At 42.6% G+C, this 20,475-nt stretch overlaps 1 protein-coding gene across 1 annotated transcript in view; it reads right to left on the bottom strand.

Moving 5' to 3' along the window:
- Nucleotides 1-20,475, bottom strand: part of LOC311051928 (limbic system-associated membrane protein-like) — a 184,202-nt gene that overhangs the window by 58,644 nt on the left and 105,083 nt on the right. Inside the window, exon 2 of the mRNA XM_084066656.1 lies at nt 716-860. Within this exon, the coding sequence (XP_083922782.1) occupies nt 716-860 (145 nt within the window). The remainder of the gene's footprint in view (nt 1-715; nt 861-20,475) is intronic.

The raw sequence follows: 20,475 nt of genomic DNA, 5'->3' as shown, positions 1-20,475 counted from the left end.
TACCTTCTGTATGTACATTGTTCTCTATAATGTGATGCTGTACTACAGTACCTTCTGTATGTACATTGTTCTTTATAATGTAGAACCTCCAGAAAAACGCGGGCAAAAATCCTTGATTATGCGGGCTAAAAGTCTTGATTATGCGGCCTAGAATCCTTCATATATGCGATGCGAAGCGCATATTATGTGATTCGATGCGCATATTATGCGATGCGATGTGCATATTATGTGATTCGATGCGCATATTATGCGATGCGCATATTATGCGATGCGATGCGCATATTATGCGATGCGATGCGCATATCATGCGATGCGATGCGCATATTATGCGATGTGCATATGCGTCCTTTTTGAAAAAAATGTTACCCCCGCATAATTATGCGCCATTTTGCTGATTTTTTGCTGGTAAATTATGCGATCACATAATCGCATTTTTCTGGAGGGTCTAAGTAATGTGATACTGCACTACGGTACCTTCTGTATGTACATTGTTCTCTATGAGGTCATACTGCACTACGGTACCTTCTGTATGTACATTGTTCTCTATGAGGTCAAACTGCGCCACTGGTACCTTCTGTATGTACATTGTTCTCTATAATGTGATACTGTAGTACTGTACCTTCTGTATGAACATTGTTCTCTATAATGTGATACTGTAGTACTGTACCTTCTGTATGTACATTGTTCTCTATAATGTGATACTGTAGTACTGTACCTTCTGTATGCGCAGGCTGTACTCCAGCTGTCCTTTAGTCACCAGGTCTACTCGGGGGTCCAGGGACCACTTGTCCTGACCAGTGAAGATGATGTTGGATCGATTGAGCCAGGCCACCTTGGACACTTTGTCATCCACATAACACCTGTGGACACAGAGAGCAAGAACACAGAGGTGAAGACTACTAATGAGAATGAGCAACACTTTGATTCTCGTCATCAGAGGACGAGAAAGCCGTTAAAAAGGGAAAGTCACTTTAATATTCTCCTTAGGAGTGGAGTGAAACGGGGGAAATAACGTGAAAAGAGTAGGCAGACAGCATGAGACACGGCTGGGTTTACGGTAAGTCAAGGTTTTTTTTGCAAAGATAGTCACACAGTCAAAGCAATTTACACAGTGTTACCTCTGGAAGCACGTGACCTGCATAGATAACTTACTTTGTCGTAATAGGGTAGGGCCGATCTGCAAGCTCACAACACTTCCGCTAATTTTGAAAACTTTTGAAAGGAAAGTGAAAGTGCACCGCATAGCCAATAACCTAGCTCTGGTCTCTGGTCCATAGCGTTAGAAGGAGTTCTCCTTAACGCTATGGTACTTTCGATCCTTTCCCCTCACACCCGCGGTAGCGCTGTCTGTGCAGCCTCTCATCTGTAATAATAAAAAAAAAATACACTTTTGCTACTAACCAAAACAAAGACGGTTTTATGGAGTTGAAAGCCTACTCTACTTAGTGGGAACATTCTGAGCCCCCCACCTCATGTCTAAAATACACTTTTACAACTCCATAAAACCGTCTTTGTTTTGGTGAGTAGCAAAACTGTGTTTTTAATTTTTAGCGGTGCCAACCGCTCTACACTTGACTTTGTCCGTATGTCCGTCCGTATCAGCACGGGATGATGAGCACGGGATTTTACACAGCTATAACTCCAGTTTGCAGCATGCCACCAAGTCCAAATATGGTATGTGGACTTAGACCACCAATAGGGACGAGCATGAATTGCTGAAGTTATCACTGCGGGGTCCAGAGACCCCCCGCGTATGTTCTGTCCGTCCGCCCGTTTAGGGCACGGGATTTAAAACAGCTATAACGCCAGGTTGAAGCCTGCCACCAAGTCCTAATTTGGTATGTGGACTTAGACCACCAATAGGGACGAGTATGAATTTCTGAAGTTATCACAGCGGGGTCCAGGGACCCCCCGCGTATGTTCTGTCCGTCCGCCCGTTTAGGGCACGGGATTTAAAACAGCTATAACTCAGGTTTGCAGCATGCCACCAAGTCCAAATTTGGTATGTGGACTTAGACCACCAATAGGGACCAGCATGAATTGCTGAAGCCCCGCCCCCTCTGTCTTCCCATTGGCTGGCCTTTAAACAGTCATAACTCACGTTCGCAGCATGCTACGGAGTACAAATTTTGTGCATGGACTAAAACCACCAATAGGGACAAACTGTAAGTACTTAAGCCCCGCCCCCTCTGTCTGCCCATTGGCTGGGCTTTAAACAGCCATTATTCCAGTTTGCAGCATGCTACCAAGTACAAATTTGGTAAGTGGACTCAGACCACCAATAGGGACGAACTGAAATGAGTTACGCCCCGCCCCAAAGGCACCGCTTCCTTCACACAGGGTGTGATTTTTTACTACAGACGAGAAGGTACGCAAACTGTGATGTGTGCGCAAAGGCTCGAAAGATGCTCTATGCACAGCAGCCATATTGTGAAGACATTCACAGGTGTTACCAATGATACTAATGAAGGCTCTGTTCCATTCTGGTCAAACAGAGTCAGGGTGCTGATATTGCGCATGTTGGCTCACTGGAAACACTCTGTTACACCAGTGTCTAAAATTTGGGTCCAGGGACCCTCATGGTTCCTTGAGGGTGTTCCAAACAGCCCCTTATGGGTGTGTAACTCTGAGAGTGTACACATGCAACCAAATGGACCCGCAAGGGTCCATTTGGTTCCATGTGTACACTCTCAAGAGTTAGGGGGGTCATGGAAATAAAGAATCTGAGAACCACTGTGCTACACTAAATGGAACAGAGCCTTCATTAATATCATTGGTAACACCTGTGTGATAATATGGCTGCTGTGCATAGAGCCTATAGTCCCATAGCGTTAAGGAGAACTCCTTCTAACGCTATGGACCAGAGCTACCAATAAACCCCAGAGTACATGTTCCTGATACCACCATCAACTCATCTGCCACGATTGTTCCAATCCTCATTCAAAGGATTGGAACAATCTTTCCCCATCTCCTCTCAGGCACATTTGGCCACATGTGGCGAGCTGAGCACCAGGCTTTCCTCCTATAACCCTGAGGTGTTCAGGTGGGTCAGACCCTGGGAGAGAAGACGGAGACGACGTTGTCAAGTTGTGAACGTTGACACCACATCCAGCTCCCACCGGGCTGCAGGTCAGAGGGACAACCCTGCTACGTTTGTGGATGATCTAGGATCAGCCCGGGTCGAAAAAAAACAAAAGCACAACCTCAGTCCCAGCGCCTGCTTGGGTAATCTACTCTCTCTTAACACATTCCAAAACACTGCAACACTTCCAAGGCTGAGGAGGGTGTGAATTTGCATGTGAGGCGCATCCGCTGTCGTCTCACATTACGCCTCATATCCATTCCCATTGATTTCCGCGTCTTCTTGCATTCACATTTATTCATTCATCAGGTGCGGAGCCCCCCATCTCTCCTTGGCGAGGTGAAAAAAGTACTCAAATGATGGATAAATGCAAAAATGTATATGTTTATTAAATAGAATAGTGAAGTTAAATAGGTAAAGTAAATGTCTCCAACAGAAACCTGGCAGGGAAACTAATATGCTCTGTCTGGGCATGCTCGGGTGTTGCCCAGGCGGAAGAGAAAGAAGCCCTGGGAAAGGTTGCTATTTTATAGTGATTGGAGGCCCAGCTGGCCAGCTGCCTCCAATCCTTGATTGCCACCACTCTCCAACCAGAGCCCAGCACACTGTGAAAGACATTGAGATTGGCAAGGCACACACAAACCCTGACATAGGCCATGGGGCCGTCACATAGTGGAGTAAAAGCTAAAGTATAGAGAATTGGAAATACTCCAGTAAAGTAAAAGTACCTCAACGTTGTACTTAAGTACAGTACTTGAGTAAATGTACTTAGTTACTTTACTACTTTACAGCTGGCTTCCACGTTTATGCCACTCCAACAGTGCACGAGAAGCGGGCGTAAACAAGAAGATGGTATGCTCAGCAGACACAGAGATGTGGGGGGTGCAGAGACAATAGGACCGACCGACCGACCGACCGACCGACCGACCGACCGACCGACCGACCGACAGACAGACACATGTCACCGAATTAAGACTTCAGCTGGTGCCACATCTACTGATGTCACTCCTGTGTCTCTCTCTTTCCCCTCTGTCATTCTGTCCCTCTCTCACTCACTCAATTACTCTCTCCACACGTCTGTCGAACACCCTCGCCTTTCTCACACTCCTGTTTCTTTCTCGTTGACCTCTCGTCTTTCTCTGGGTTAAATCCTCCTCTCTTCTTCACAATCAGCCCCCTGTGTGTGGAGGTGGACAGCACAGCTCAGAAAACCCTCCAGTCACAGTTATTGAGCTACATGCCGCCCCCTCACTCACTCTCTCTCTCTCTCGCACGCACGCACGCACGCACGCACGCACGCACGCACGCACGCACGCACGCACACACACACACACACGCACACACACACACGCACGCACATGCACACACACTCCACTCGCTGCAGGGTGCCGCCGAGCATGCTGGCTAGTCACTACTTCCTGTTCATGGCTAACGAGCTGCCCTCCTATCAGTTGTCAGAGAAGCTGTGTGTGTCTGCTGCAGAACGAGCTGTCAAGGTGTGTGTGCGTGTGCGTGTGCGTGTGCGTGTGCGCGTGCGTGTGTGTGTGTGTGTGCGAGCGTGCGCGTGTGCGTGCGCGTGTGCGTGCGAGCTGTGCTACATGGAGCTGAATGGGAATGAGTGCAGGTGTGTCTGACTCAACGAGTTTATTTGGTAGATAAGTCTGATTTATTGGGATGCTGAGTCATGGTTGAGGGATTCATCATTATCACAGTCTTCTGGGACATTCTGGAAATATTATGACCATGTGAAAATGTATTTGCTGGTTTGTGACATTGTTGCATCATTTGTGCCTGGTGTCGGCTCTCATACGCTGACCTGTTTGCCTTCCGCGACATTCACAGCCTGTATCTGTCTGTGTATCAAAAACAAGACATTTTTTACACAAACACATATTTGTTACAGGATATTTAGTTTTGTTAGCAAACATGCTTACATTAAATTATGAATTGACAGAAAGGCTCCAGCTTCCCCTCCAGCGATAATGAGGATTTGTGACAGCTGATCACCTCGAGAAATGTGTGTTGACGGTGGATTCTTCTTACTGTTTGGGTGTTGTATACACCCAGAAAAATGTTCAGGTGACTCAGTGTACTTAATTAAAAGTAGGGTAAGTGATATTCTTTGTTTAAAAAACCCCACTATATTCTTATAGTAATCATTGCTATAGAGTGTATAGTGTTCCAGTTCCAATTGTGTCTGCTCATGTCTTTGTGTCATCACATCCAATTTCACTTGTTTAATCTGTATCCTGACTGAGTTCTCTATAAAAATAAAATAAAATGTGTATCCTTTGATCTGGAGAGCTGGAGAAACATGGAGACTTCAGTAAGTCTGTTTGTTCAGACTTACTGAACAAACACTCTATAGCAATGAGTACTATCAGAATATAGAGCTATTTAACCGTACCTTTAATGTTAGTACACAAAGTAAGGTGAGTCACTGTACTTGACGAATGGACACAAAAAGCCATGCTGTGTTGCTTTGAGACCCCAGACACTTGAGGTGATGGATGCCTGCAGGTTGCTGTCCAGCACAATGTTTCCCAGACCTTGTTAATGATTGCTCCTCTGCTGTGTAAAGTATAGCCTGGCTGGCTGTAGCAGTGCCAGTGTGGACCAGCTGACAGGGGTCTGTCTGTGTGGTGGGCTAACGGATGCGTGGACCAGGGCTGCTGAGCTGGGTTGGTTAACCCCTTCAATCCGGGAACGCATGCTGTGTCATTAAAAAAAAAAAAATTGTGCCATTATTTTATACTATGGGCTATTCAAAAGAAATAGCCGATCTACAAGCACGTAGCGCGGCACCGAACGCCGTGCCACAAGCTTGTAGATCTGCTATTTTTTGGGGGGGAAAAACGTGAAAGTTTGTGCAAATCTTTATACCGTATTTAGAAAAGCGAGCATTTTTAACTCAAATCTTTGCTTGTGGGGGATTAAAAAATGTCTTCTAAATCCTAACAGTTTTTGGAAAAAATAACTTATGTTGCTATGATATCAGTGGTTCCCCAACTTTTTTCGTGTCAAGGACCGCCCAAAATGATAGGTATTTGTCCCCCAGAAGCAAAGATTTGAGTTAAAGACGGGGTGCCGTGATTTTCTGTGATTTCCCCCCAAAAAACATAATCATCAGGTATTATGGTTATACTAGGAGGAAGATTCTTTTTCAAAAAAGTGTACAGAAATTGTTAAAATTATGTTTTTATGTGGACACGCCTCCAGTTCATTAAGTATACCTGGTTCTCACCACCTTAGCACCTCCTCCACCACCTTAGCACCACCCACCTGTCCTAGTCCATCCTCCTCCTCATGCCCACACCTGTTGTGTTATGATAATGAGGGGGAGGGTATGTTTTTACTATGTCACTAAAGCGCTGTTTCTCTATTGGCACGTTTGACCCTCAAGGTTTCAGCCTCCAGGTAGAAACTCAAAATAGTCAGAGAAGACATAAAACACCATAAAAAACACCACCAGGGGGCTTTAATGAAGTTCTATCAACCTCATAGACACATGAAAAACAGAAAAAAGTGCAAAACCAAGGCACCACCTCTTTAAGGATGTATTTGCACACATTTTCACGTTTTTAAAATGACTGAGATGCGTTCCTGGATTGAATGGGTTAACTGGAGAGAATGGATGGATGTGAGCTTCAGGGCAAGCTGTGGGGGGGGCGGGGGGGTAGGACCACAGAGCAGACCATAATTAGAGGCAGAGATGTGCCAAAGCCTGACAGCACAGTTACTCTGTAGCCCCAGGCCCTCAGCCCATGCCACTGTACTCCTTTATCTGTCCTCCCCCTCTTCTCCCTCTCCTCCCCCTCCTCTCTCCTGCTCTCTTTCTTTCTCTCCAGGTCATGACAGGAGTCACGTAAATATTTCATGCTCTCTTTTGTCTTTTGTACTATCTGGTAACTTTCATCCTCCTCTCTTGCTCTCTGTCTCTTTCGGCTCTCAGCCCCGGTGCTGAGTGTATTTGGAGGATGGTGTGTGTGTGTGTGTGTGTGTGTGTGTGTGTGTGTGTGTGTGTGTGTGTGTGTGTGTGTGTGTGTGTGTGTGTGTGTGTGTGTGTGTGTGTGTGTGTGTGTGTGTGTGTGTGTGTGTGTGTGCATGTGTGGGTGTGTGTGTTTGTGTGCGCGTGCTCGTGCATGCGGAGATCTCCAAATTGCTACTGTTGATACTTATTTTCTCTGCCTCTATTGCTGCAAGGTTACAAACATCTTCTTATTCCACACATCTCAGGCTCTCCAGTGAAGAGTCCTGTGAGATGCCTTTACAACACATATATCAATATCAGAATCAGGTTTATTGTCACATCACAGGTTTACAAGGTAAAAAAGTGGGTGAAATTCGTTTTTGTACATCATTCCCATCGCAACGTTAATTTCCATAGAAAGAAGAGAAGAGGGGGGGAGGGAGAAGAAGAAGAGGGGTGGGGGGCAGGAGATCAAACAAGAGAACGACAGAAGCCAAACAAGTTTTATCTACATATTTACAAAGTACCTGAGATAAGAAACAAACTAAGGACTAGTATTAAGGACTCTCGTCTCTCAGAGCAATTCCATCATTTTAGTCATCCTACCAGGCTATTTTCCTGGCTCAGAATTGACCTTTGGGAGGTGGCTACATATGACACTAAACACGATCCTTCCACATTGTGACGATGTGCAACAGTAAAGGCAATAATGACCATGTGTTGTTTTATTTGACAGAATTGTATCCATGTTCATGTTCTGAACATTTTGATGAACACAACTAGAATCATGTGGATCTCAGGAACAGTATGGATCCAATGTTGATGTTGTAGACTCCCCCCCCCCTCAGATCATAAAGCCGTGCTCTTCCAGACCCTACTCCCTTCTATTCCTCCTCAGCCACAATCCTTTAAACCAAATTCCAACCAGCGCTTCCAACAGGCTTTTCCAGCTTATCTCTCCCTTTCCCCTCCTACTGCCCCAGCCCAACCTTCAGTTAATGACCTAGTCAATGATTTTAACTGCACTTGTACTCAAATCCTTGATTCCATTGCCCCATTCAAAATCAAATAATTCTAAGCCAAAGACAATTCTCTGGCAAAACGAACAGACCAGGGAAATTAAAAAACAATGTAGAAAGGCAGAACGAAAGTGGAAAAAAGATAAGCTCATGTCCTCACACAACTACCTCAGAGATCTGATGCACAAATATCTGTCAGCTGTTAAGGATGCCAAAAATGACTATTTTTCCAAGTGTAATTGCCTCCAACGCCCATAACTCCAGGATAATGTTCCAAGCAATCCAACCTGTCATTAGCCCACCACCCAGTCAGCCCCAAGAAGCTTCCCCAGAAAAATGCGAAGAGTTCCTGCAACATGTTATCACCAAAATAGAGGGAATTAGACAGCGGTTGTCCGCTGAACAGACAGTGCCAGGTGATTGTCCGGTGCCACCCTCCCAACTCACCTCATTCAACCCAATCACAATAGCAACTCTTTTGGAAATTGTCACACACATGAAATCCTCATCATGCCCCCTTGATATCATTCCCACCACATTTTTGAAGGAGAACATACAAACTGTTGCCCCCCATATAGTATCCATTATGAACTGTTCACTGGAATATTTCCCTCAAATTTTAAAAATGCCCTGGTCCAACCGCTTTAAAAAAAAAACGTCACTAGACCCCCTAGTTTTAAATAATTTTAGACCTATTTCCAAATTGCCGTTTTTATCGAAAATCGTAGAAAAAAATCGTGTCTAAGCAACTGATTACTTTTATGAATTTTAATTCTGTCTTTGAAAATGTTCAGTCGGGTTTCAGGGCACTGCACAGCACAGAGACGGCACTCTATTCACAGCAGCCATATTTTCACTTCCTTAACAGGTGTTACCAATGATACTAATGCTAATGTTCCATTAAGTGTAGCACAGTGGTTTTCAGATGTTTCAATTTCCACGACCCCCATAACTCTGAGAGTCTACAAATGTAACCAACTGGACCCGTAATACATTTGTACACTCTCAGAGTTACACAACCGTAAGGGGCCATTTGGAACCCCCTTTAAGGAACCATGAGGGTCCCTGAACCCACATTTTAGTCCTACTGGTGTAACAGTGTTTCCAGTGAGTCGACATGCATAATATCAGCACCCTGACTCTGTTTGACCAGAATGGAACAGAGCCTTCATTAGTATCATTGGTAACACCTGTGAATGTCTTCATTATATGGCTGCTGTGTGAATAGAGCCTATTGGGCCCTCCTGGATCCTCCCACAACTCACTTTGTCACACAGGGGGGACGGAGCTTTTTCGGCCCGGGCACACCGTTCAGTACCGCGGGAAGTAGGGGTGCGGGGGGGGGCGGCCGCCCCCCCTCCCCCCAGGTACCCGCCCCCCCATCAAAAAAAAGTTTTTTTTTTTTTATAATAAATCGGTAAAATCAGGCAAAAATATGAATTATATAACAAAACTCTAACCTAACCCTAATCCTAACCCTAAAACCGAAATAAAGACACCAAAAACTGGGGGGAAAACGAACCGAACCCGCCCAGAACCGCGTGCATACCGCACCCCTAACCTAAAAGGTCTTCCCGCGGCTATGACACCGTTGCTCTGGAATACCCTACCCTTGGATCTTAGGTTAGCAGAGTCAGTGTCCTCTTTTAAATCGCTTTTGAAAACACATCTGTATATAAAGTGTTTTTCCTAAGGATTGTTTTATGGACTGACTTTAAATGCTGTTTTTTATGTTTTTATTAGGGCTGGGACTCTCGATTCAAAAAATGTATCTAATTAATTAGAGGCTTTGTAATGAATTAATCGCAATTAATCGCATTTTAATCGCATATCAATATTTGACCTGAGAACAGTGAAAATATTTTTTTTCAAATGGATTTTGGCATACGTCTTTCAGTACATGTACTCAAGAACTGTACTTAAGTACAATTTTGAGGTACAGTATTTGCACTTGACTCTCTAGTATTTCCAATTTCTAATACTTTTACTTCTACTCCAGTAACTCCACTATATCTCACAGTACCCAGGGGGCAAAGGGTACCCCCCTGCATTTGCCCTGCCATAAAAGGTTGTCCACCAGAAATAATATCTATGACCCAGTAGGATCACAACCTATATGGACAACCCGGTCAATTTTTTGCTGGAAATCCAATATGGCCGCCTCAATATTGCCCCCTATCAGAAAATAGCTTTGGTGATAACTTTTGAACCTGATGGGCTAGAAATGCAAACTTGGTGTCTATTTCATGGTTTCAGAGCATGAGAAACTCAATGGAATACTTATCTTTATGATTAGGTGTGTCTGGACCTTTACTTTGCATATTTCCAAGATGGACGCCACCCGAAAATGAGTTTTACTATGACTTTTACAGTGACAGCTAACTGTTATGGCAAAAAGTCTGCTTTTTAAGCAATATGAACACATTTGGTCAGTTTGAGCTTTCATTTCTATGTTGTCAATATGGCTGCAGTCATAAATAATGTATGGTATTACATTTTTGCTCAGATTCTATCTATAGTTGTGGGGATGATTGCAGAGAAAAATCTGAGAAAAAGCCCACAATGTATCTTATGTATCATTTTAATGAACTAACTACAATATAAACAGACACATGCACACTCCAAGACTTGCCAAAAACTTCAACTTTAGGGCTATACAAATTAACATAGTGGTATGCATTCAAGTAACATAACAAAATATAGACTACTTAGTGACAAACAGAGTAAAAGCGGAGTTGAGGTTGCCTACAAAAGGTTCATTTTGACCTCTATGGTGCTGTCTTGCCTGCTTCTAAAGCCAATGATACTATGGTACAATGCTATTCACTGTCACTGTTGTCACGTGTTGCACTGATCCTGCTGTATCGTGTCTCCAGTCCCTGGCAACGGCATCCTAAGTAGCATGGAATTTCCTTCTTTGCACAGGAACAGTTTTTCTGGCAGCCTTTGATACAGCTGCATGTAGATGCAAGGGGGACTGCATTGCTAGCACTGAGAGACCATCCATACTCTGCGAAAGAGGGAATATTCGGCTTGGCGATGTGTGCACATTTATCTATTATGGTTGCTAGAGCAGCTCTTCTCAGGTGCAGGTCAAAGGCATTCTCTGTCGGGGGCAGCAGCTTTAAGAGGGTTGATCTATTATTGAGGAACTTGTACACTCTAAGCTTACTCAGGTCAAAATCCTCCGGGTGGTCCGCTTTGGATGTATATACAGCAATTGTGAGGTCTCGTGCCTCATTGATGACGTCATCTGAGAGGGAATCAGAAGAGTTTTCACCAAACTCCTCAAGTGCAGGGAGATCCAGACACATGCTGGCCTTGAACCATGCCTTCTTCCCAGTGAAGAAGGGATAGCTGGTGGTATCTCTGCCACTTAAACTATGGATAAAGGGCAGGGCACGACACTGTGCGATCCCCAGTGCTGATACCATTTGATGGATAGGAAGGTATGAATTTTGCTCTGTTCTCACCCACAGCTCTGGAAGGCATCTGAGATGGGTTGCTTTATAGTAAAGGCACATGATGATGATGTCTGTGTCATTGGCATGGATGACAACTCTGTCAACTTTGTCATTCTGGACACTGTACAGGGTGTGGAGTATTATTCTTGTATCAGCCTCCTGTTGTGTGGATTCTAGTGCAGGGACATCTTCAATAGACCCCTCCTTGATCACCACACTCATTGTCTCTTCTTTAAACCCCCCACCCAGGTAAAGATGTGTTGGACCAAGGGCCGACTTAAGTTTCTCATTTTCACACCATTCGTCACAGAGGAAACTCAATAGGTTTGCCTTGTTAGCTGACACAGCAAAAAACTCCAGAGGATCTGGAGCTGTGTAATGCATACTGACTTCATATTCTTTGGAAGGTTTTGGTCGAGCATATCTGTGTTCTTGCTCAGCTGTCTTAAGACTAGGTCCACTGTACCGGTCACAACAGAAGTGAATGATCTCTGTGCCAGCAGGCACATCATTCAACAGCAGACGTTGGTATCGTTCAGCGATTGTTCTAAATGCTTCACCTTTCAGGAACGACCAATGGCGTATGGCATACATGGCATCAATAACTACTGCTGTTTTTCTGTCTTCTGTAGGCAGGTCAGGGATGCATGCAACTTTGGTCTCCTCTTTCAGGACCTTCACAAGGCTTGCCTTGGTACCTGTTCTCATCCTGCCATCTTCCTGGAAGAGGGAAGGGGGGGGGGGGAAGTCACTGCACTCGTGGTTGCCTATAAAGTCAACAAGGTTGAGTTCTCCACCACTGGCTATGATTTGGGTCATGCGCAGGAGGGCAGTAATTTCATTGCTCTTGCCAGGTGCTGAGGTTTTCCCCTTCAATTTTTTTGATTTTGTGTTTTGAGTTTGGAAAGTGTTAAGCTTCATTATGCTTGTCTTCTTCTGATCACTGGACAGTGATTCACACAGTGCCTTCAGACCCAGTTCTTTCACACTCATCAAGTCGTCCTTGACTGTGGAATCAGCACACTGTCCTGTAGATATGTTGATCATGGATGATGTGCTCACTGTAAATGGGTTAGTCTCCACTGCTGCCATGACCTTGACTACCATCTCTGTATCCCGGGTCACACGACTCTGACCAGACTCATGGTGTGGGTTGGAGGAGTGGAGGTGGAGCATAGACTTGAGCTCTGCAGAGACAGCTGCAGTGAGTGGTTTTGTGTAGACCCATTTTGTCCGGGCAGCAGGGCTGAGTGTAATGCCATCCAGACCGCTTGCTTCCTTGGCATCAGCATTATAGGTCTGCTCCAGTAGCATGTCAAGAGCAACACTGTTGTGGCTGCCATCTGCTCCTCTGCCAACAAATACACCTGCCATCAGTGCTTCATGTACCTCTGAAGCTGTTTCTGGTAGTTTCTTCATCTCAGCCAAATACAGAGGTAAAGATTGCTGCCCGTACTTGTAGTGGCCTGCTGCAGTGAGGTAGGGTATCATTCTTGCTGATTCCCAGAGATGTCCTGTCCAGTCACCTTCCCGATCGTAGTAGATAAACCTTTGGAGAATATCTGACATCTCCAGGAAGGTTGTCCAGAGGACTGCAGTTGGTTGGAAATTCCATGCTACTTAGGATGCCGTTGCCAGGGACTGAAGACACGATGCAGCAGGATCAGTGCAACACGTGACAACAGTGACAGTGAATAGCATTGTACCATAGTATCATTGGCTTTAGAAGCAGGCAAGACAGCACCATAGAGGTCAAAATGAACCTTTTGTAGGCAACCTCAACTCCGCTTTTACTCTGTTTGTCACTAAGTAGTCTATATTTTGTTATGTTACTTGGATGCATATCACTATGTTAATTTGTATAGCCCTAAAGTTGAAGTTTTTGGCAAGTCTTGGAGTGAGCATGTGTCTGTTTATATTGTAGTTAGTTTATTAAAATGATACATAAGATACATTGTGGGCTTTTTCTCAGATTTTTCTCTGCAATCATCCTCACAAGTATAGATAGAATCTGAGCAAAAATGTAATACCATACATTATTTATGACTGCAGCCATATTGACAACATAGAAATGAAAGCTCAAACTGACCAAATGTGTTCATATTGCTTAAAAAGCAGACTTTTTGCCATAACAGTTAGCTGTCACTGTAAAAGTCATAGTAAAACTCATTTTTGGGTGGCGTCCATCTTGGAAATATGCAAAGTAAAGGTCCAGACACACCTAATCATAAAGATAAGTATTCCATTGAGTTTCTCATGCTCTGAAACCATGAAATAGACACCAAGTTTGCATTTCTAGCCAATCTGGTTCAAAAGTTATCGCCAAAGCTATTTTCTGATAGGGGCCAATATTGAGGCGGCCATATTGGATTTCCAGCAAAAAATTGACCGGGTTGTCCATATAGATTTTGATCCTAGAGGGTCATAGATATTATTTCTGGTGGCCAACCTTTTATGGCAGGGCAAATGCAGCACCCTAAAAAAAGGTGGGTTTTGCCCCCTGGGTACAGGCAAATATTTGACTTTTACTCTACAATTATTTGAAAACTTTAGTTACAAGTTACTTTAGATTTCGATTATTATTATAAAACATACAGTAACCATGTGAAAATAGCAGATCTACAAGCGCAAGGCATTGTGAGCTTGTAGATCTGCTATTTTCCACCACTGGAGGCTGGTAGAGTGTGTTGTTATTACTGTTGTTTTATAGTCGTTTAATGAATTATTAATAAAAATCGCGCGCATGTGACCTGCACCGCATCCGTCTGAAACTCGTCCAGTGAGAAACGTTCCGCGGTGCAAAAATAGGTGCGGTTAAAATGCCGTAATTTTTTTAACACGATAATTTTTCTGTCATTAATTGATCGAAATGAACGCATCCCGGCCCTAGTTTTTATGTTTTTGTTCACTGATTTCTTATTTTATTCTTTCTCTTGCTGATGTTTGCGGTTTTTAACATGTATGTAAAGCACTTTGTAACTTTGTTTGGAAAAGCACTATACAAATAAAATTCATTCATTCATTCATTCAATGTGGATCTCAGACTTCATGTATCAGTCATCTATGATTTCATTCATCTATGACATATCTATGACATATGACTCCAAATTTAGCTCCATTTACTTCCATTTTGACATTCATTATAGTTGAATATTTCAAAGTATTACAAAAGGGGGGGAAACGGCCTTCTGGCAGTGTGCACAAGAACTTTGGCGTTGATTGGTCCAGCGGCATGTGCATGTACATTCATGTGTGTGTGCATGCGTACATGAATGAAGAGGAATAGGTCAGTGCATGCTGGTAGGTGCATGCTTTGTGAAGCTGACTCAATGACTCACTTAAGAGAGCCGGTATAGAGTACAGAAGTCCTGATATCACTCGTTCATCCCCTGGCTCGTAAAGTAATTTCTCTATGGAGAAAAACATTGGGTCATCATAGAATCGCCTCATATAAGAATTGTGGTCCAAAAATAAACAAACTGTCTCTGCGATATTGTCAGGGAGGTGGCTTTCTATTGTTTATGATAGTCAGTCACTCATATTTGAAACAGTCCGTTTCTGGCGAAACTTTTACTAATTTGGCGGAAGTAACATTAACGTGTTGTCACCGTCAGTTGATGTTCCATATCCAATAGGGGTGTGCCGATACACTAATTTCACGAAACGATACGATACGATATTTGGCTCACAACTTCGATACGATTTCGATACGATACGATACGCACTTTTTTTATTATGAAAATATATGGAGGAGAAAAAAAGAAAATGCAAACAAATAATTCTGTTTTTGCATTATTCAGACATGCAAACTTGTAGCTTTTCAGCTACAATAGCCGTTTTGAATCCAAATAGTATGACACCGAAAAAAAAATATGTTGTCACTCTTTTCACTTCGGGGCCGTTTGCATGCCTGATTATTATGATTGTAAAAAAAAAAAAAAAAAAAAAATGTTTTTCAAAAACGATATTTTTTTTTCCAAAACGATACATATCGTCGCGAAAACGTATCGCGATATATCGCGGGACGATATATCGGCACACCCCTAATATCCAAGAGTAAAACCGCCGGGGTCATTTGTTTATTTTTGGAACACATTTCTTATTTGACGCGATTCAGAACGGGGGGGAAAAACGCGACCCAGGTAGGATGTGTAAATTAAGTCAGACTTCGGTGCTCTATAGGTTGAGGGGAACAAAAATGCTTAAAGTAACTAAGGCTAGAAAAAAAACAAAAAAAACAATGTGTATCTGCAAAAGCGATACAAATATGGAATAGTTGTGAAAATGATTTAACAATGTGTAATTCAATCTGCAAATTTAAGAAAATGTATACATTTAATATGGTAACTAAATATAATAATATAATATAATGTAACAATAATATACCTTACTATAACAAATATAATAATATGTCATTATTAATTGTGTAATTATTTAAATTGTAGACATATCATCTTTGTTTCAATTGATTGATTATTCTGCAATTGTTTCATATAGCTTATTTAAAGCAAGAAGGGTAGGCGCTATATAAGCTAAAACTTCAGCCTACACCTTTTCGGTCTGGCAGTCTTGTGCTGCTTTTTTTTTGTTTTTATTGTACAAAATGTCATATGTGTACATGGCTTATAATATATGATCATAATATCATCTAAATAAACTTTAACTGACTAAAAGGTGTGGTGTGTGTGTGTTGCATTATTACATCCATGTTTCCATAATATGTGTGTGAGACTGAGAGCATGTTGGCTCATATGCTGCACCGCGTGTTAACAGATCTGAGGGCGGATTCAGACTATGGTCCCGGGTGCGCACCTCGGACCACATGGCAGATGTTGTGGTAGTGTGAACGTAGCGTACCGTTCCCCGTAACGCATCACCGTACCGTACCCGAAACCACCTGGGGAGGTAGTCTCGGGTCCGATTGCTGCGGACTCGGGATCGGGACGCGGCAGTGTGAATCCATCCGTACCGACAGGAGGAAGTGGACTGCTAATCATATATCATTTATATATTTTTATAATGACGCATTATTTTAGCTGGGTTATATCTTCTCATAGGTCTACTTGAATGTTGACAAGAAATAATAATCCCGCTAGTGTTTGAGTAGTACGAGCCGTGAAAAATAATAAACCAAAAACACATGTGTGGCGAACGTATATAGGCTATAAGGATACCAAGGCTTAGTCCTTGACGTCACTGCTAAAATACCAAGGATGCATCAGTGACGTGACTATCATATTGATAATAACAGAGACGCGAGAGACAACGTTACATTTTGAGGTTTCAAAGACCAATGCACACACTGCTTTGGTTGTGTATTGTTGTTCTGTTATTATTATAACTCAAGACAACGTCAAGAACACAGTCAAACTTTATTATTCACTTTAAACTCTGACAAGTGACTCTTCTTCTGTGAATGACATTCTGTGTCTCCCAAAGCCCCATAGTCAACAGCGCCCCCATGAGGCACATATTTACCATTACTGTTGCATGACGTGTACTCGAGTACGGAAGAATTTTGGCCAATGTGAAGGCTGGCCAGCTGGGAGAGGCCAATCGTACTCGGGAACGGTTCGAATCAATCGGACCCAGTCTGAATCCGCCCTAAAAGGCTACAACACCAACACACCCGGTTGTGTTCTCAAACCATCTGTTGTAAGCAGGGCTGAAGAAACAGGACGTGGCACCAATTCACTGTATTTTCCCCGTTCCGAATCGTTTAGCTCTTCGGGCCTTTTTTGTCGTCTGAGTGAGCAACATTCTTATGGAATCCGACAGGAGCATATGGGGAGCACAAAGTGATTGTTCCAGTTTTTCTGTCAGTTTAAAGTGATATGCTACAAGTCCCACGGTCAATTCCCCTGCTACATGTGACAGATAGCAATTGGCGCAAGCTGCAGCGACAGCGGCAAGATGGGTTTTCCACTTGACGTGAGCAGTGGTGTAGAGTAACTAAGTACAGTACATGTACTCAAGTACTGTACTGAAGTACAATTTTAGGGTACTTTTACTTTACTGGAGTATTTCCAATTGTCTATACTTTTACTTCTACTCCACTACATTTCAGAGGCAAATATTGAACTTTTACTCCACGACAATAATTTGAAAACTTTAGTTACTAGTTACTTTGCAGATAACAGTATTACATTATAACATATACATTAACCAATTCAGCCCTATTTTATACCTAGTCTGTTTGAAAATAGCAGATCTACAAGCTCACAACGCAGACGCGTTGTGAGCTTGTAGATCTGCTATTTTCAAACATTTTAGTACTTTTACGGTTGGTACTTTAAGTACATTTTGATACCAATACTTTTGTACTTAGTAACTATTGAATTCCTTTTACTTGTAACAGAGTACTAATACATTCCAGTATTGATACTTTTACTTAAGTAAAACATTTGAGTACTTTTCTCCACCACTGGACGTGAGTGAGAGAGAGCTTCTATGCTCGGAGTATCTATGAGTGGAATTTATATCAGTAAGGATGGAGTTGAACCCCCCCCCCCCCCCCCCAGTTATCATGGTCTGGTGAGGTGTGTGGGTGTGTGATAGTGGTTTGTGGAGAGATATGCTATCAAACAGGAAGTGCCTGACGGCGTAACGGACCGAGAAAGATTAGGAGGATATCTCCTCCGTGTCAATGAGAGCCTCTTAATCCCTCAGGGTGAAACGTTCTGTGTGTGTGTGTGTGTGTGTGTGCGTGCGTGCGTGTGCAGTGCCGGATTTATAGGAGTTGAGGCCCCTGGGAATTTTTTTGCGGATTTTTGTTACTTTAATTTGGTTAATTCGGTAGGGTCACTTGTATGTGTGCGTGCACCGGTGGTGGAAAAAGTACTGCTAAATGTTTTACTTGAATAAAAGTATCAATACTGCAATGTAGAAGTACTCTGTTACAAGTAAAAGTCCGGAATTCAAAATTTACTTGAGTAAAAGTGCAAAAGTATTGGTATCAAAATGTACTTAAAGTCTACTATGTGTGGAGTTTGCATGTTCTCCCCGTGTACCAAAAGTAAAAGTATTAAAATGCTTGAAAATAGCAGATCTACAAGTTCACACTGCGACGTGTTGTGAGCTTGTAGATCGGCTATTTTCAAATAGCCTAGGTTTAATATAGGGCTAAAGTGGTTAATGTTTGAGATATAATGTAATAATGTATATCTGCAAAGTAACTAGTAACTAAAATGTTCAAATAATTGTAGTGGAATAAAAGTACAATATTTTCCTCTGAGATGTAGTGGAGTAGCAGTAAAAGTACAGACAATTGGAAATAATCCGGTAAAGTAAAAGTACCTCAAAATTGTACTTAAGTACAGCACTGGAGTAAATGTACTTAGTTACTTTACACCACTGGTGTGCGCATGCATGTGTGTGTTTCTTTGTGTGTATCAAGAGTTATAAAATGTACACCTAGCAGAGAAAAGGGCAACTGTGACAATTATGATGACCATCACACAGCTGTTGCTGTTTGTTTGGCTGGTGTTAGGGTTGTAAAAAAATGCATTTTGTACAGGTTACTAACCTACTAATAGGCTCTATTCACAGCAGCCATATTATGAAGACATTCACAGGTGTTACCGATGATACTAATGAAGGCTCGGTTCCATTCTGGTCAAACAGAGTCAGGGTGCTGATATTGTGCATGTTGGCTCACTGGAAACACTCTGTTACACCAGTTGGGGTCCAGGGACCCTCATGGGCTTCCAAATGGCCCCTTACAAGTGTGTAACTCTGAGAGTGTACAAATGTGCATTTGTACACTCTCAGAGTTATGGAGGCCGTGGAAACCACTGTGTTTGGATTCAAATTCAATGAAAGTGTGTGCCGGTTTAATAACTGTAAATATTTGCATGTTTGCAGTTTTTGTGCAGACAGCCACCCAAAATTCATCTGCCCTCGGCGCACATTCAAGAGAAAGTGACCATTAGACCTTCCACTCCGGTGAACATTCCAGAGATGAAAAAAGCACTGATTAAGCATCCAGATCGTTGTTTTGTGTATTATTTGTTGTCAGGTTTAATTCATGGATTCTTTGCTGGCTTGTGTAGTCTACCCTCTAAGATTTTCATCTGCGGAAATCTTCTATCCGGGGCGAAATACCCGAAAATGACCACAGCCTTTTTAAAATGACCACACTTCCAACATGGCGCTATCTTCTAAACCGTTGGAGCTACAGATTTTCTAAGGTGCTCAAAATGTTCAGAATACTCATGTTTGAAACCCGTGCCCGAGCCAGCAACCCTACAGGTCATCATAGTGGCCAAATCCAATATGGCCGCCACCTGAAAAAGGTTTTGTCTATAACTTTTGAACCAGATGAGCTATGAATGCAAACTTGGTGTCTAAATCATTGTCAATGTTTTTTGACAATTAGAAACATGTTGGAATGCTTACCTTTATGACTGGGTGTGGCTGGACCTCTATTTTGCATATTTCAAAGATGGCGATCTGACAATTAGTTTTACTTCCCTTAATCTTCTTCATTTTTGCAAACTTGTCTATTTTATACTTTTTGAACATTAAAAACACATTAGAATGCTCATATTATTGATTGAAGCCATCTAGAGCACTCTGATTTGCTTATTATTACAAATATGGCCTATATCAAAAATGTTATGTAACATGAAGTTTCATCCAGAGTGTAGAGTTGTTGGAATCATCAAACTGAAGAAAAGAAACAACCTGTGTACAGATGTTGAAACAATAGAATATGAGTTGAACCCAAATTATACAGCAACAGCCAGTACAGTATATGCAGAGCAATGCTCTGTATACATTGAATAATATCATACTAGTCAAAGGTGTATAGAATTTTAACAGTATTAACAGTACTTCTATATCGAGGATATCCAATGACTCCAGCTTCGCATAATTTGCTTTATGTCCACTACATGACTTTTGAAGCCACGGTGGAGGAGGATGGCGCAAGCTTTACTG

The sequence above is a fragment of the Gymnoscopelus microlampas genome (genome assembly GCF_963454915.1).
Source record: "Gymnoscopelus microlampas genome assembly, chromosome: 1".
NCBI classification, from domain to species: Eukaryota; Metazoa; Chordata; class Actinopteri; order Myctophiformes; family Myctophidae; genus Gymnoscopelus; species Gymnoscopelus microlampas.
The sequence above is the reverse complement of the archived record's forward strand: the minus strand, read 5'-3'. Positions and strand labels throughout refer to the sequence as shown.